This window comes from Hemiscyllium ocellatum, chromosome 11 (genome assembly GCF_020745735.1).
Source record: "Hemiscyllium ocellatum isolate sHemOce1 chromosome 11, sHemOce1.pat.X.cur, whole genome shotgun sequence".
NCBI classification, from domain to species: Eukaryota; Metazoa; Chordata; class Chondrichthyes; order Orectolobiformes; family Hemiscylliidae; genus Hemiscyllium; species Hemiscyllium ocellatum.
Window position 1 is genome coordinate 29,627,796 of NC_083411.1, and position 18,818 is coordinate 29,646,613.

Sequence of the window (18,818 nt, forward strand, 5' to 3'; positions counted from 1 at the left end):
AAACTTCTGTTTAAAATATTTCTCATTCAGAGTTTAGAATTTTCCCAGTCTGTTTCTAAACCAGGCCACAGTTGTAACTGTTTAATTCATTCAGCACATGCAAAATAATTACAACAGCAAATACACTCCCACATTTCTTCCTGGCATTAATTTTCCATATTTGTAGTTTAATATGTTACAGCCAACCCATCTTACAGAATGAGGTAAAGGATGACAGAGTTTAACAAAACTGGAAAACAGGCCAACTATGTGTGTTATTAAAATGAGACAGATTTTCCTTTGGGTCACCTAAATCAACAAGATAAGGACATTAACTGCGAGACATTGAAAACCAATCACAGACATTCTCTACCCATATTTATCCAGCCTCACTAAGGTATCCTAGTGCTGAGAAGCTTGACCGAATTTGATAATATTCTTTGCCAGTCCTTCCTTTACACTCAAAGTGATGTTTTGATTGTCTTTCTAATATTGCTGCATGATACTCTGATTTATTACCTCCTTTAAATTCTCGCTGACGATCTCGGGAATTGTCATTTAATGGGAGATGTCTCACTACTCTCACGTATTTATTTTTCACTTTATCGTCTCCTACAGACAAGACTGAAAATCTATCGTTCTCACTGCTAAAAAAGTAAGAATCTGTATGACTCTAATCTTAGAATGTCTCCATGAACAGTGCCTATTATTGAACACTGTTAGTTATGGGAGCTGTGATCAATGACACTGTTAAGTAAAATTGACTTGATGTGTGAACGTCCATTTTCATAATATAAACTGAAAACATCACTGTGTCCGACACCTGCACACACAACATGGGTGCTGGGGAAAAATAAGCACTACTGCTATTAGGCAGTAGTGTGGGGGAAAATAGAAAAGAAATATAAACTGAAAACCACAGACAATCTGTGATTTGATGGAAGGATTTTCTTTTCAGATCATAATAACAGAGACCAATGATAAATGTTCAGCTCACCTCATCTGTCTGCCACAAGTAGGATTCTGCAGCTGTTAGTTAGTTATTTTCTGAATGTGTGTGCTTTACTAAGGCTGCAACAAAGATTATTCAATTTGTATTTACATTAAAGGTCTCCCTCACGAAACAACACTGTACCTGTAGCTCCCTGGTGTCATTGACTCACTGTTTACTTTGTGCGATAGATTACCCCGAACAAGAGCGCAACAAAAAAAACTTGTATTTTAAAGTTGAAATTTGCAACACTCTCTCCAACTACTTAATGTTCTCCAGTATTTGGTGTCAATGGTAGTGCTTTAGGGTTAGTGGAACATTTACATAGCAAAACAACGAGAAATTTTGAATACTTGCTCATCCACTTTACTCACTAACATTTGTGAATAATCACCGACCTCTGTCCTGACTCTAAATTCCATCTCATGAGAAAAGAACAACAATTTCACCACAGGAGTTGGACATTCCACCAGAGTTAATATTGAAATTGCTGCTCAGTTATCTGAATGAATAAAGACAACTTTGTTGGCAATTAGATAGTACAGCTATTGTTTCACAATTCCATGATTTATTTGGATACTTATCCTGTTATTGAACATGACATAAAAGATTGGTTGGGTGTAATGCATTAAACTGGGTGGGAAGGATTGCTCATAATGAAGCTCGTCTAATTTTCCATCCTTCACAGGTATGGAATCCTGCTTTGTGGAATTTCCTCTCTGTGCAATTCTTCATGCCAAATACAAGAAAAAAAATGTTTGACTGTTTTCATACCAGACTGGCATTTTCATTATTCTACAAAGTTATCTTACAAAATTATTTTTAGGTGTTGTAGACCTCAGGAAAATTGTGGCAGACGAATTTTCATTTAATTATAACCAATATCACAATCATTGTTTGCTTAGTTTTGTCACCATGTAGCTGTGCAAGAAACAGTACATAAGGATCAATGAGATCAATAAAAAGCCTTCAGACTGAAGAAACCAGCCTGGAAGTGAATATAGGAGGTACAGTTAGTAAGTTTGCAAATGACTCCAGAACTGGAGGTGTAGTGGACAGTGAAGAAAGTTATCTCAGATTACTTCGGGATCTTGACCAGATGGGCCAATGGGCTGAGGAGTGGCAGATGGAGTTTAATTTAGATAAATGTGAGGTGCTGCATTTTGGAAAAGCAAATCTGAGCGAGACTTATACACTTAATGATAAGGCAAAAGTGAGCACGGCAGATACTGGAGATCAGAGCCTAGATTAGAGTGGTGCTAGAAAAGCACAGGAGGTCAGGCAGCATTCGAGGAGCAGGAGAATTGATGTTTCGGGCAGAAGCCCTTCATCAGGAATGAGGCTGAGAGCCTTACCCCTCTCCCATATATCTCTCCACCCTGGAGGCTACCAGCTTCATTCCTGAAGATTAATTTTCCTACTCCTCTGATATTTAATGGTAAGGTCCTCGGGAGTGTTGCTGAACAAAGAGACCTTGGAGTGCAGGTTTATAGCTCCTTGAAAGTGGAGTCGCAGGTAGATAGGATAGTGAAGAAAGCACTTGGTATGCTTTCCTTTTTGGTCAGAGTATTGAGTACAGGAATTAGGAGGTCATGTTGCGACTGTAGAGGACATTGGTTTGACCACTGTTGGAATATTGCGTGCAATTCTGGTCTCCTTCTATCGAAAGGAAGTTGTGAAACTTGAGGGTTCAGAAAAGATTTACAAGGATTTGAGGTATTGGGAGAGGCTGAATAGGCCGGGGCTGATTTCTCTGGAGTGTTGGCGGCTGAGGGGTGACCTTATAGAGGTTTATAAAATCATGAGGTGCACAAATAAGTCTTTTCTCTGGGGTGGGGAGTCCATAACTAGAGGGGCATAGGTTTGAGGTGAGAGGGGAAAGATATAAAAAGAAGCTAAAGGGCAACTTTTTCACTCAGAGGGTGGTACGTGTATGGAATGAGCTGCCAGAGGAAGTGGTAGAGGCTGGTACAATTGCAACATTTAAAAGGTATCTATATGAATAGGAAGGGTTTAGAGGGATATGGGCCAAGTGCTGGAAAATTGGACTAGATTAGTTTGGGATATCTGGTCAGTGTGGACGAATTGGACCGAAGGGTCTGTTTCCGTGCTGTACCTCTCTATGACTCTGTGACTCTAAATCATTCCTTCTATCTCTTTCTGAAAGACAGTTCTTAAATTTTCATTCTAGCTTTATTTCACAAGGTAAAAATTATGATTAATACTTCTGTTAAATCAAATTAATCCACTCTATTGTGACATTTGATGCAGACGGTGTTTATGAACTCTATATACATTTAAGTAGAGTTGGAAAGAGGGCTTGATTGGGTGGCCAATTTGCTGTGGTACATTCCTCATTCTGTTGTTTATTTTTTAGAATTGCACACAATGCCTCTCCCTCACTGCTTATTATGCAGTAACATGATCCTTTTTTCCAATAATACTCACACCTCACGTTAAATCAATTCAAAATATTGCCCATTCTGCAGTTCCAATCATTTCACCATGCAGCAGAGCTAAAGGATGAAATATTATACTAAACAGTAGTGCATATAAGATCTTTATAGCCATAAAACCTATTTTACTTTGGGTTTACTCACTAAAAGGAGCATTTCACTGAATCAGAAGGATTTTTCTTTGTATGGAAGAAGGTGAAAAGCTGAACGTTGGTAGGACACTCAAACAATACTCACTGCCAGTGATGGTCATGAACGAAAGGAATTTGCAAGAATTCAGTAAATATTCATCAACACTTGGGTATTAAATTGCACCAGTCAAGAAGATAACAGATCTAGTTTCCATGAACGTGCCAAGCTGAATTGACTGACACCAGTTGAAGGCACTAAAGATACTGACTGGACCAAATTCATCTCCAGAATCTTTTACTCACTTCTCTTTTTCAGTTGCTTAGTGATATTCGGCAAATAAGTATTTCATGATATTCAAATGGTTTGCATTAGTTAGAGATTCACTTTGTGCTCCTATAAACTGGAACAAATTGAAAATGTGGTTGCTGAGTTAGGAGGTGTATATTTGTAATGCAGTTCTTGGTATGTAAAAGCTTATTAAGTGTGTAAATGTTAAGGCTGATCTTCCATGTGTTGTTGCCTGGATTTATGGAATGGAACATTCTGTTCCTGCATGGAATTTTTAAATGGGAATAACAAGGACAGTTTATTGTCCAATCATGGTTAATTTTTCAGGCAATAAACTTCCTGGATATTGTAGATTAGTAACATCAATCAAGCAGGGAAGTAAGATTCTTTACTACATGCTAAGGTAATGAAAATCTTTCTTATTTCAAGTAAAGTTATAAAAGCATTGCAAAAGAAATTGGGAAATCTTCCTACTACATCAGTAAGGTATAATACCAGATTTTCTAAGGAGAGGCAACCATATTTAGATTACTACTCTGCTCCTTTTTTATGCTAAGAAAGGGCATCACATTGCTGAGAGGAGATTCTGATCAAGGCTCCTTTAGAAACTCAGGCGAACTTAAGTCTGTCAAGCTTCTCATAGTTTGTGGTTATGGACATGGAGGGTGGGGGGAATGTAAACTATGACTCACTTTTCACAGTAGTCAGTTGGCGCATTTGGGATTTACTGGTCTGGTAACAGAAGTAACTGCTGTGACAGCTCTTGGAAAAGAGCAAATACACCGCAAGGTGATTGTGAGGTTAGGGTTCCAGGTGGGTAGATGCCAGTTATGTAGGGTGCCTGGTAGATGTTGGTGAGGGTTATTGCATTAGAGCTAGTTGAAGAGATGGGTTCAGATCCAATAGTGGTTGGGAGGACGATGTCAGCTTCTGGGGATGGGGAAGCCCAGTGCGTGGTGTAGGGGATATGTATAAAGTGCGGGACGGGGTAGTGGGGTGGATGTCAGATTGAGGCCAAGGGGTTGTCATGTCTCGGGGTAAAGGGGTGTTGTCCGCTCAAGGTCTCAGGGGTTAAACGGGTCCTGGGGAGATGTAGTTTTGTGCGATTAATTTGGGAGAGAGCAGTTGATTATTTCTTAAGAGTGGACTAGATTTTTAACAGCTCATCTCATCTCTGATTTTAATTGAAAACTTTTGTTTGGTTCCAAACCCAAGGGCAAAGCCTAGTGAAGTCTTTAATTTCCAAGGCAATTCCATTAGAATCTGCTATGTCGGAGATTCTACGATGGTCTGACCAATGGAAAATCTGAAGAGATCATCCACTAGTTCGATTTTTTACTTTATATAATCATGCAGTTGATGTAGATTTTCATACTTTTGAGAATCTTTCAACTAAGATGCCATGCAGAAATCATCACTTCAGATTAAGTGAGCAACTTCACATTTCAACAATGTCAATGGCAATGATTTATGACAAAATTATATATTCCCTATAATGGTGGATTCAGATTTGCTAAAACATGCACAAAACAATTTCAAGCCATCATAGTAGTACAATATATCATTTGAATCCATTGTGTTATTATTTCCTGATGTATGAACTGACCCCAAAGGCACACAGATCCGTTTACAATTGAATCATGCATAAAGTTTAAATAGAAACTGGATGCATCTACTAAAGATGGCCTAATAATTTCAAAATTATTTAACCTTAGTTTTTTTCAACATGCAACCTCAAGCAACATTTAGAGGTAAACCTTTGGCTTCTCAATTTTAATTGTTTCTTTTTTTGTCAGGCTTACCTAAGGAAAATATTTCCCACAGCAACACTCCAAAAGACCAGACATCACTCTGAGTTGTGTAGATTTTATCAAATATGGATTCTGGTGCCATCCACTTGAGTGGGAGTCGAGCCTGCAAAGATGAACGAGACTTTATCAGCCACTGGGCCACTGGGCCACTGAGAAAAAGTCAGGAACTAATATTTCAGCATCTATAAATGAAAGCTGTCATTCTTACACACTTACATCTCCTTTCCGTACATAATCTGGGTCTTTGTAAATGTCACGAGCCAGCCCAAAATCACAAATTTTCACAACGTTGCTCTCAGACAAGAGGATGTTCCGTGCTGCCAAGTCTCGATGGATGCACTGAAATTGCAATGGAATATTCAGAAGCTTAGAAACCAAGCCCACTATGTTCTTTTGATTGCAGTTCTTAAAAGCAAACATTGATATTCGTTTTTTGATACTTGGGATGCGACCTTCGCTGAAAATGGGAGTGAAGGACCATGTTGCTAGGTCTTTGTCAATGCTAACACACACTTGGCCTCCAAAAAAAATGCAATAGTAGCATAACTTGCCTTGCAGTATGACTTTTCCTTCCTGTAAGAAATACTGGTGTTTGCTTTCTGCCTTTTCACTGGCGCTTCATTCCAATTGAGAACTTTGGCATGCTGACTCGCAGAGGTACCCTACCAAGGGTCATCTCTCTCCTCAGGTAGAAAACTGCTGATCAGACTGGGAGTCATTTGACTTATTGCCCTCTAGCTATGATGTCATGGAGCAATTGCTTGGTGCTTGCAGCCTGCCAGTGGTATGTATCACGTAAAGTAGGGAGCACAGAAATGCCCTTCAACCCATCTAATCAGAGTTTATACTCCATGTGTCTTCTTTAAAGCTGTTTATCTCATTATAGACTTGCAGCATATCTTTTTGTTTCTTTTCTCTCATGTGCTAATCTGGGGTTTTCTTCTGAAAGGATGCAAACTATATTTTTTTCAATCACTTCCAGCAGTAGTGTCCAATTTTACATTTAAATCTGGCTCAAGTCTCAAAATGATTTGGACATCATGCCTGCAAGAATGAGTTGATGGTCCATTTTACATCTGATGTTAAAGGTTGGTCTTAGACGGTGTAGACATTTTTCATAATATGTGGACATCACAGGTTAGGCCAGTATTTATTGCCCATCGCTTTTTTGCCCAGAGGGCAATTGAGAGTCAACTACATTGCTGTGGGTCTGGAGTCATACGTAGGCCGAAACAAGTAAAGATGTGTTTTCCTAACAATCTGAACTATATTGCTGTGGGTCTGGAATCATATGTAGGCCAAAACAAGTAAAGATGTGTTTTTCTAACAATCTGAACTAGATGGGGTTTTCCAACAATCATCAATGGTTTCATGGGCATCATTAGACTCTTAACCCCAGATTTTTAAGAAAAATCTGAATTCAAATTCTCCAATTTTTTTTGAGAGTTAAACCTGGGTCCTCAGGACATTATTTGGGTCTCTGGATTGGTAACCTAGTGACAATACCACCAGGCTATTGTCTTCCCTAGTCTTGAGCACAGAGTGTTGAACTCCAATGATTTCCACCAGCTTTACTTTAAAGACTATTTTGCCCATATATCAATGACTGATGCTAGATATGAAAGTTTGAGTCAGTAGCAGGAGTGAAAATTAATTCTTTTTTTAAATTAAGCATAAAAATCTGTGGTTTGCAAGAGTTGGGAGTCAACTTACTTTCCTTGAAGCCAAAAATTCCATGCCTTTGGCTACTTGGAAGCTGTAACAAATCAGGTCTTCCATACCTAGTGGTCGTTTATACAGATCTTCTGTATCTGCAAAACAGGTCAATCATTACTAACAGCAGAATGGATGTAAATGTATCAAAACAGCAAGCAACTCCTATGTAGAATTGCCCCCTCTGTATTGTCAGGGGAAATTCAGAATATTAGAGCAACTTCACGTTCTTCGGATTGTCCTCGGGGCAATTGTTCAGAAGTTTGACTGCTGCTTTAAGCATATTCTGCGAATGGAATCTCACAGGTGTGCAGTTTCTTTTGACTCTGTCATAGTGCTTTGATGATGGATCTCTTTCAGAGACAAAGGGAGGTCAGAATGGACCACCAATGAAAGACTGTCATTACTGACTGTTAGGTTCAGAGGGTAAGACTGGAAATATTATAATATGTGTGCTATGGACAGCAGGAATTTTGCATATTTATCGATAGTAGCAGAGTGTCTAAATGAGTGCGGAAATCAGTTACACGTTATTGGATGAAAATCATCTCTGCCTGCTACGAAGTTTCTGCTTGAAATATAATGTTGGCAGTGAACATTGGTCCTCTGCAGTAAACTGGTATTACTGTGCATGTTACAGTGTTGTGACTGACATCCAAGTGCTTATAGAATTGCCTACAATGTGGTCACAGGCCATTTGGCCCAACACGTCCACATTGACCCTTTGAAGAGTAATCCACCCAGACCCAGTCCCCAATATTTGTCCACAACTAATGCACCTAACCTACACATCTCTGAATACTATTGACAATTTAACTTGACCAATTCACCTAACATGCACATCTTTGAGGAAACCGGAGTGCCTGGAGGAAACCCACACAGATAAGGGAGTATGTGCAAACTCTACACAGACAGTTGCTCGAGGCTGGAATTAAACCCAGGTCCCTGCTGCTAACCACTGAGCCACTGTGCCACCCTAATGATGATATTGGAGGCGTCTTCCATTCCCAGTCATTGGCTTCCCTTTGTGCTGAGGATACAAATGAGATTGTTGAAATGAGTTTGCAGCTATCAAATGACAAACTTTTGTATGGATTTCTGAGACAGCACTATCAGTTTGTAACCTTATTGGGGTTGTTTACTTCTGATACCATTAATTCTACTGATAACACTAATGTGATTGCTAATGATAACAAAGTACACAATGCAACTGGATTTATCTGAGCTGTTTAATGATATTGTAAAACCCAGCAGGATGATTCGATCCTTTGGCGGGCCTATTTTGAGCCTTTGAGGGTCAATAGAATTCAGCTTAACAGGAAATTCCCTATTCATATAATTTATTACTCTTGTTATAGATTTCTAATAATCTTGTTACGTTAGTGGAAACAATCGTGCAATTCAGTTATTCTCAATGTAGTACGCACAAGGAAGGAAGCTGAACATACCTTCCTCTTCCTCTTCTGTGTCACTGTAACTCTTATCTTCCACAAAGCCTGAACTTGTTGAGCTTCCTGTACTTGCCACGCTTTCCAGTCTTCGCTTTATGCCTTCCATTACTTCGGGACTGGTCTCATCAATATGTGTTTCAGGCTGGTCAATATTTTTCTGGCACTGGAGATAGACAGCAAGTTTTATGATTTATACATACTGGAGGAAGGCAGGTATATGCAATAGATGTGTGTTCTTGGGTAACGGCAAAGAGCTAAACCACAGTGAACAGACACCATTCAGATTGTAGCATGTGAAATATTCTTATGTGTGGCAACTGCTTGACTTTAATGGCACAGTGATGTAGACAAAACAAAAGCTTTAGGTGCCAGGTTCTAATCCAGATGCATAAACTATTTCAATTTTGATTTTTTCCTCTTGGTTTTATGATTTTATAATATTCTATGTGATGTGTTTATATTTCTGTTTGACTCCCTTTTCAAATAAGGAACTTAGGAGAACTTTCATTGTTTCTGATGGTACAATAATTAATTCATTCAGTTAAAATTCCTTTGCATACTGTTGAATGCAAATAAATTAGCCAGCACACTGCAAGACTAAATTGTACTCCTAAGGGTATAAAAAAGACGATATATTGATTATGTTTTTGGATTTTTAGTTAGCCCAGTATCCCCAGGTTACTAAAATAACAGTGACCATGCTCTGCTTTAGCTCATACCTTGACTAAAATGAAGTCATTCCTCTTGCTCCTGAGGTAATTGGACAAGTTGCCATACTTGCAATATTCTACAATTACCATCAGAGGGCCTGGTTTAAAAAAAACAAATAAAACAATTTGTTAGAGAACAGTGAGTGATTGCCTACCTCATGGGAACTTATTTTCATTTGCATAGAACACTGTGCTTCTTTGTAACAGCACACCAACAAAAGGAACATTTGCTAAAAACTGGTGATTTAACCATAAAGTTAATTTTGATAAATCATCTATCACACATTAAAACATTTCTTTCTTCCTAATTGGACAGGCTGTGCTTGAGGAAAGAACCACAAGAACATACTATTCATGATGCTGATGGCGTGCTATATGTGAGGAATTGTTTTTCTGAATTCATCAATCAGAATATCAGGAGTATATGTTTGACAATCACTAATTACTAGTAGTCACTGACCTCATCATTCAATAGCGGAGCAGAAACCTTTAATATTGACTGAGGTTGTACAAAGAAGTACAAGAGAATGTAATGATCTCTACATGATAGGTTTTCTTTCTTTTTCCAACTTGATTGTGGTAAACACTACAGAAGGTTACTCCCATTCCCAAGTGGCAGAAAGAAAATATTAGGCAGCATGTTGAAGGTTGGTGAGCAGGTGGATTGCTCATCTGTTCCCAAAGTAAAAATCTGCAGTTATCAGAAATCTGCAATGAAAGCAGAAAATGCTGGAAATTCTCAGTTGACAGAGGTATCACTGGACAGCGAAATAGAGTTAACATTTAAAAGTGATGACCTTTTTGTCTGAACTCAAAAATAATGCTATTTTATATGGGTGGTTGAGGACAAGCCAATAGGGAGGTAACAATCAAGATAAATCCTTTTCTCTCTTAATGCTGCACACAAGCATTTTACAGCTGAGATTTCCTGATAATGATTGGGAGTAAGGAATTCAAACTGATTTTCCTCTCTTTAGTTTTAGCTCTTTGACCAGTTGTAACATTCTTACTAACACACTGAGGTGAGCAAACAGAGTGGAAATGAAACCTCAAACTTTCCTGGTCCATGTGCCTTCCTGCCAAAACTCAGCAGACTCATTTTGTGAAATATATAATAACTTACTAATTTTTTTGGTTTGTTTTTGTCATCTTAATCATACAAAAAGCCCATGTCAGAAAGATTTGAGCATTTAATAAAAATAAACTTTAAGTATAGTGATTGATTGCAATTTGATTACACCTATAAAATAAATAGGAAAGAAAACAAAAAAATGGAAAGAACTGTTGAAGCTGGAGATTGCTGGAAAAGTTCAGCGGGTTTGGCAACATCTGTGGGAAGAAATCAGAATTAGTATTTCGGGTCCAGTGACCCTACCTCAGATGCTGCCAGACCTGCTGAGCTTTTCCAAGAAAGAAAACATGGTTGTTGTTATTCAATTGATACTAAAAGAAATGTGCTCCATGTCATTTTGAAGGGTCAAAATGGTCTCCTCCATCCTGTGACCATAACGTCATGCTATAATTCTCTTGTGCATTTCCACAAAATTCCTTGGCATTCATTTTCAGACATAAATTTGGGCTTGTGGAGACTGCCTGCAGCTAAAGAAAAAAGACCATGGGTTGACATGCGTTGATTCTCAGGCCTCATCTGAATGAGGTCCCTTTGCCCCCTCACTTTGGCAATTTAGGCAAATTCCTGGCATAAGAATGAAAATTATAGGAGGGTGGTGAGGATGACTGTGACTCTTGTGGAACGATAGATGAATAACTCCACAGAGGCCAGTAACCCTTCACCAAGTCACCCTTTATTTAGATGTGCATTGTATTTGACACTGGTCTGGCATCCTCAGAGCCAGCTTTCAGAGTGAACAGAACCTTACACATTCCTATTTATCTTTGTCAACCAAGATTTCTGATTGGATCCGATTAACAGCTCCAATCAGGGAACTCACATTCTATGAACACATCAGAGCTTTACACTCATTTGTGCTAGTGCCTTCTGTCAAAGAGTGAGGTTGAAGTGAATTCATAGAATAAGAAATGCGTTGCTTGATTGGATTACAAAGCAGGGTTTAAAAAGCCAAGGTTACAATTCTATTCTTAGAACGAAAACAGAACAAGGAAATGATAAAGTTTAGCTTTACTCAAGTGTAGCTGGCTGACCTCGTTACAATCACTACAATGGAGGAGTACTCCACTCCCCCTGCTTCAATAAGAAGGTGCTTTTGATAAAGAGTGTCAAAAGCATATTACTGGATGGTGGCTGGAAGAGCTGGAACACTAAGCACAGTAGGTTCAATATGTGCGCTGCTCATGTGGTGACCAACTGTGTGAGCAATATCTGGAAAAGGTTTGACAGTGCGCTTAGTCCTTGCACAGGTTGGGTACAATTTATTCCACATCTAAACTGATAGGTTTGTAGGTGTATTGCAACAATTTCTGTTCCATTATCTCTGCTATTCTTGGTAAACTGCATGATGGAAATGTAGCATGGATTCTCCTTTTGAATTTTACTCCCTTACGAATCCTAAAATGAACATTGGAGCCAAAGGTTTAGAAATTGATGTTCTGAAGCTGAATATGAAACTTAACTGGAGATCTGTTGTTGTGCACAAATACTATAATGAATTTTGTTAAATTTTAATTGTTTGGCTGTGAAGTAGGTCAGGGACACCCATTATCTGGAACTACAGTGAAGCAAACAATTTATATAATTGATTAACCTCACCTTCATGAGAAAGAAAGCCCATGTCTCATTTCAAGTTAGCAAACAAACACTGAAGAAAATAGGTAGTTTTTTTTGTTTAGAATCAAATGAATAAACTTGTGGAGTATGTTAGAAGGAATCTTATTCACATCTTCATTACTAATTGCCCCAAGTCAAAAGTGGAAGTGTGTCTATAGAAAGGAGGGCTATTTCATCTAAGTGAGTAGCTCTGGGAATCCAACAAACTTTTTGTGTGTTTTAGCATACAAGGGGTTTTTAGTCCTTACCTCCAGGCTTGGTACAGGCTCCCAGCATGTTCACCACGTTCAGATGGTGGCCAATGTGAATAAGAATTTTCAGCTCTGACATGAGAGCTTTGCATTCATTTGTGCTAGCGCCTTCTGTTAAAGAATGAGGTTGAATGAATTCATAGAATAGGAAACGTGTTGTTTGATCTGTCTTCAAAGCAAGGTTAAAAAGCCAAGGTTGCAATTCTGTTTTTAGAATGATAACAGAACCAGGAAATGATAAAGTTTAGATTTACTCAAGATTTAGCCTTGATCTCATTTCTTCTAATTTTAAATATCAAGATACTTTTATGTACAGTAATAAATTCCAAACAATATATTAACAATACATGGTTACTAAGTTAACATTCAAATATGGAATGGCCAGAATATGTTTTTTAATTTGTAGTGAAGAAAAGTTGATGGTTTAAATTCCATAATTTTCCCTGTCTCTCGACTGTATGAAGCATCCACTTCTCATCTGTCAGCAGGCTTGCCTTAATTAGAGAGTGATCTGGAAATAACTGATCCATTGATCTATTTTCATTTTCCTCTATAGCAGGATGGCATTCCTCACCACCTGCATAGTGAGTTGGTGCATTCTTGTTGAGGTATCAGGGCTTTCACCTGCAAGCTGGAGAGTGGATGAGAGAGTCACATTGCTTTTTTTAGGGATAGCTTGCTGAATCACATTCCAATCTGGCACTGGAGAGGTCACTGATATATGGGCCTTCCCCTCTAATCAAGACCCTGGGGGTGGAGCCCTACTTACAGAGAGTTGCAGGTAAACCAAAGGCTGGAAGCTCTTGAGAGCAACAGTAACAGCATGGCTGCTGCCAGAAGGTCAGGCCTGAAGGCAGACATGGATCAGTATTATGGGTAGTCGTCGGGTGGGTGGTTGCAAGGAGAGAGGCACAGTGATTTGGGGGAGGTTGCTCTCAATGGATCTCCTCATTCCCAATGCCCAGTTTCTCAATCACAAACTGAATGCATTTTTTAATGGAGAATTGTTTCCTACTCCCCACTTCACCTCATTTCTTTCTACCCCCCCAAATCCTTCCACCCCCAGAGGTGACCAGCCCTCTGCATATGTTGAGCTTCCCTCTATGCTGCACAGCAACAACTGGTTCATTCCCTGTTGAGGTGGGAGGAGACATTTAAATAGTCAACTGGCGGGCACAGTTGGTAGTGGGCTAGAATGTTGTCTGTGAGTCTTCCAGAACGGGATCACCATGTGTGGAACTTTGGCATGGCTGTGTGTGAGGGCTGTGATGCAACTTGAAGGAAATGTTACTCCCAGTACACCTCACTGTTGGAGGTGTAAAAGTGGCATCATTACAGTACAATAGCAACCCACAGAAACAAAACCTTTCCTGCTTCTCAGTTCACCACCAACAAGGATAGATGTCACTAGCCAATGTGTCTGATACATGAAAGATTGCTGCAAGTCAGGATAGAGGAGGTGCTATGGATCAATTTTCTGCTCTGCATTGATATATCACTAATCATAGATGCTGGAAAATTCAGTGTCACCTTGCCACTGAAAAAAATCCTTATTACAGGAATGAATTTAGCTAATACCTAAAAGGTATTTTTAAAAAAAAACTTTAACCCTATACTTCTAGTTTCCACCACTTTACTAGTATAAAGTCAATTTTTAGATGCATCTAAAACTTACTATCTGTGACACTCTTCAGTTAAGTTATTGGATTAGATTCCCCTCCAGAGAATCTGGGATGTGACCATAAGATATAGGAGCAGAATTAGGCCATTCAGCCCATCAGTCTGCTCCATGATTCAATCATAAGATGTATTTCTCAACTCCATTCTCCTGCCTTCTCTCTATAATCCATAATTCTGTCACTAATCAAGAACCTATCTAACTCTGTTTTCAATACACTCAATGACTTGACCTCCACTACCCTCTGCAGCAATGAATACCACAGATTGCTCACCCTCAGGCTGAAGAAATTCCTCCTGATCTCAGTTCTAAAGGATCATCCCTTCACTCTGAGGCTGTGCCCTCGGGCCCTAGTACCTCCTACTAGTGGAAACATCTACTCCACATCCACTCTATTCAGGCCTCTTGGTATCCTGTAAATTTCAATGAGATTCACCCTCAGCCTTATAAACTACATCAAGTACACACCCAGAGTTCTCAACCACTCCTCAAATGATAAGCCCTTTATCCTCAAGATTATTCTTGTAAAAAATGTCCTCTGGAGCAACACATCCTTCATTAGATACAGAGCCCAGTGCTACTCACAATATTCCAAATGCAGTCTGACCAGAGCCTTATACATCTCTGCTGTTGTATGCAAACCTTCTTGAAACAAATTCTAACATTGCATTTGTTTTTCTGACTTCCAGCTGAACCTGAATGTTAACCTCAAAAGATCCATGAACTTGGACTCCCATGTCATGCTACAAATTTCTAAAGCCTTTCCCCATTTAGGAAAATAGTGTATGCCTCTATTCTTCTTACCTAAGTTAATAACCTCACACTTTCCCACATTGTATTCCATCTACGATTTCTTTGTCCAGTCTCCTCACCTGAACATTTGAGGGCTCTGGGAGTATACTCAATGGAGTTTGGAAGGATGAGGAGGGATCTAATTGAAACTTACAGAATACTGAATGGTCTGGACAGAGTGGATGTTGGGAAGATGTTTCCATTGACAGGAGAGACAAGGGCCCAAGGGTACAGCCTTCGAGTAAAGGGAAGACCCTTTAGAACAGAGATAAAGAGAAACTTCTTTACCAGAGAGTGGTGAGGAATTAATTGCCTGAGAGATCTGTCGAGGCCAGTTATTGAATATATTTAAGACACAGATAGATAAGCTCTTGCTTGCCAAAGGGATCAAAAGGTACAGGGAGAAAGTGGGAAAATGGAATTGAAAAACCTATCAGCCATGATCAAATGCCAGAGCAGACTTGATGGGCCAAATGGCTGAATTTCTGCTCCTATGGTCTTAAGTCCTCCTGCAACCTTCCCAATTCTGCAATTCCACCTATCCCTTCACCTCCCTTTGTGTGATCTTCAAACTTAGCAACAAAACCCCTAGTTCCTTTGTCCGGATTGTAAATATATAAAATGAATAATTGTTGGCTCAAAACTGACCTCTGTGGAAATCCACTAGTCACTGGCTGCCCCATCCAGAAAAATACCCCTTTTATACCCATTCTCTGCCAGGTCAGCCAATCCTTTATGCATGCGAATACCTTGCCCCTATCATCATGGGCTCTTATTTTATTTAGAAGCCTCCTGTGCAGCACATTATCAAAGGCCTGTTAGAAATCTAAATAAATTACATCCATTGGCTCTCCTTTTTCTCAATTGTTTGTTACCTCCTCCAAGAATTCTGATAGATTTGTCAGGTATGTCGTCTCCTTCATGAAGCCATGCTGACTCAGTCCTATTTTATAATGTACTTCTAAGTACTCCATAACCTCTTCCTAAGTAATGGACTCTAAAATATTACCAAAGACTGAAGTCAGACTAACCCATAGTTTCCTGACTCCTGCCTCCCTCCTTTCTGAAACAGGGATGTAATATTATTCATTATCCAGTCCTCTGGAATCCTCACTGACTCCAATGATTCCTGAAAAATCAAGCTGCACAATTTCCTCAGCTTTCCCCTTTAGAACCTTGGGATGTAGCCAACTAGGCTGGGTGATTATACAACTTCAGACCTTTTCAGCTCACTTTCCAGTGGTCTAGTGTCCACTCCTGCCTCTCTCTTATCTTCTAGATATCTAAAAAATCTCTTGCAATCTTCTTTTATAGTACAAGCTAACTTACTCTCATATTTCATCTTCTTCCCCCATATTGCTTTTTAAATTGTCGTCTGTTGGTTTTCAAAAGCTTTCCTCACTAATCTTCACCACGTTGTATGCTTTTTCTTTGACTTTTATGATGTCGCTAAATTCCTTTGTCAGCCATGGTTGCCTCATCCTCCCCTCAGTATGCTTCTCCTTCTGTGAGATGAATTTCTGCTGCTCCTTCCGAATTATTCCCAGAAAATTTGCAATTGCTGTTCTACCATCATCCCTGTGAGGCTCCTCTTCCAATCTACCCTAGCCAGCTCCTTCCTCATCTTGGTAGTTACCCAACTGTAATACTGTTACATCTGAATCAATGTTTTCTCTCTCAAACTGTAGGATGAATTCTATTATATTGTGATGACTTTACCCTCATGGTTCCTTCACCTTAAGCTCCCTCATTAAGTCTGCCTCATTACACATCACCAAATCCTGAATTTCCTGTTCCCAAGTGGGATCTACCATAAACTGCTCCAAGTAAAAAGATCTGGTAAACATTCCATGAATTACTTTTCTTGCAATGCAACCAACCTTATTTTCCCAGTCCACCTGCATAATGAAGTCCCCCATGATTATCGTAATAATGCCTTTCTTAAATGTCTTTTCTATCTCCTGACTTATTTGCTTCCCCAACATCCTAGGATGCTTATGCATAACTCCCATCAGGATCTTTTTTGCCTTTGCAGTTTCTAAGCTCTACCCACACAGATTCTATGGATTTCACCTCTTATGTCACTTCTTGCTATTGATTTAATTTCATTTCTTACTGACAAGAAAACCCCATCTCCTCTGCCATCTGTTCTATCAGTAGGGCATGTATCCTTGGACATTTAGTTCCCATCCCAATCCCCTTGCAGCCACATCTCTGTCATACTCAAAACATCATATCTCCCAATTTCAATCTTATCTGCAAGCTCATTTATCTTGTTTCATATACGGAATGCATTCAAGTATGTGACAAAAAAGCAATTGCACTGGCAAGGTGGCTCAGTGATTAGCACTGCTGTCTCATTGCACCAGGGATCCAGGTTTGGTTCCAGCCTCAGGCGACCGTCTGTGTGGAGTTTGCGCATCCTCCCACTGTCTGTGTGGGTTTCCTCCAGGAGCTCTGGTTTTCTCCCTCAATCCAAAATGTGCAAGTTTGGTGAATTGGCCATGCTAAGTTCCCCATAGTTTTCAGGGATGTGTAGGTTAGGTGCATTAGTCAGGGGCAAATATAGGATAATAGGGTAGGGGAATGGGTCTGGGTGGGTTACTCTTCAGAGGGTCACTGTGGACTTGTTGGGCTGAAGGGCCTATTTCCACACTGCAGGGAGTCTATGCAAGAATTTGCCTACAGCTATCCTCCGGGTTGTCAATTATATCCTTTCGATGACCACAATCACTGAATCTTATGGCATTCTGACATTCAAATCTTGCTCTCACCTCTTCTAAATAAACAAGTTGCAGATACATGGAGGTTACATGGAGGTTAGATGTACTGTCGGCTAAGTTCCACAACCTTGTGAAAAAAACTCCTGCTAATTGTCCAAATAAAAAATAATTGATTCTCCTTCAATTCCAATGCAGCGAGGAAATCTCCAATTCTCTGCCGTCCCTATGTCCACAGATATTTTTGCTCAGCTCTTAATTCTCCATCAGTGAGTTAGTTGAGAAGGATGCAGTAGGAGACTGGAAGCTGGGTCAGCCAAATGGCCAGTTAAACTGACAGAAAATGTTTAGGCAGCTGATGTTAATACCTGCAATGTCTGCATTAAATCCGTAATTAATGAGGAAGCAGAAATGTACCTTTCAGCATTTTTACAGCCACTGTTTTACAGGTTGAAGACTTGTCAATCCCAAAAGCGGATGCCTCTACCACTTTGCCAAATGCACCAAGTCCCAATGTTTTGCCTGTGTAAAGAGAGGAAAAAGTGAGGTCTGCAGATGCTGGAGATCAGAGTAGAAAATGTGTTGCTGGTTAAAGCACAGCAGATCAGGCAGCATCCAAGGAATAGGAAATTCGATGTTTTGGGCATAAACCCTTCATCAGGAATGAGGAAAGTGTGTCCAGCAGGCTAAGATAAAAGGTAGGGAGGAGGGACTTGGGGGAGGGGCGATGGAGATGTGATAGGTGGAAGGAGGTCAAGGTGAGGGTGATAGGCCGGAGTGGGGTGGGGGCGGAGAGGTCAGGAAGAAGATTGCAGGTTAGGAAGGCGGTGCTGAGTTCGAGGGAATCGACTGAGACAAGGTGGGAGAAGGGGAAATGAGGAAACTGGAGAAGTCTGAATTCATCCCTTGTGGTTGGAGGGTTCCTAGGCGGAAGATGAGGCGCTCTTCCTCCAACCGTTGTGTTGTTATGTTCTGGCGATGGAGGAGTCCAAGGACCTGCATGTCCTTGGTGGAGTGGGAGGGGGAGTTAAAGTGTTGAGCCAGGGGGTGGTTGGGTTGGTTGGTCCGGGCGTCCCAGAGGTGTTCCCTGAAGCGTTCCG

General features: G+C 40.0%; 1 protein-coding gene across 1 annotated transcript in view; it reads right to left on the minus strand.

The window, feature by feature from the left end:
- The window catches only part of kdrl (kinase insert domain receptor like), a 206,698-nt gene that overhangs the window by 40,265 nt on the left and 147,615 nt on the right, over positions 1 to 18,818 (minus strand). Inside the window, exons 18-24 of the mRNA XM_060832503.1 lie at positions 18,136 to 18,240; positions 12,526 to 12,639; positions 9,541 to 9,629; positions 8,819 to 8,984; positions 7,371 to 7,468; positions 5,874 to 5,996; positions 5,649 to 5,760 (exon numbers count right to left, since the gene is read on the minus strand). Coding sequence (XP_060688486.1) covers positions 5,649 to 5,760; positions 5,874 to 5,996; positions 7,371 to 7,468; positions 8,819 to 8,984; positions 9,541 to 9,629; positions 12,526 to 12,639; positions 18,136 to 18,240 — 807 coding nt within the window. The remainder of the gene's footprint in view (positions 1 to 5,648; positions 5,761 to 5,873; positions 5,997 to 7,370; positions 7,469 to 8,818; positions 8,985 to 9,540; positions 9,630 to 12,525; positions 12,640 to 18,135; positions 18,241 to 18,818) is intronic.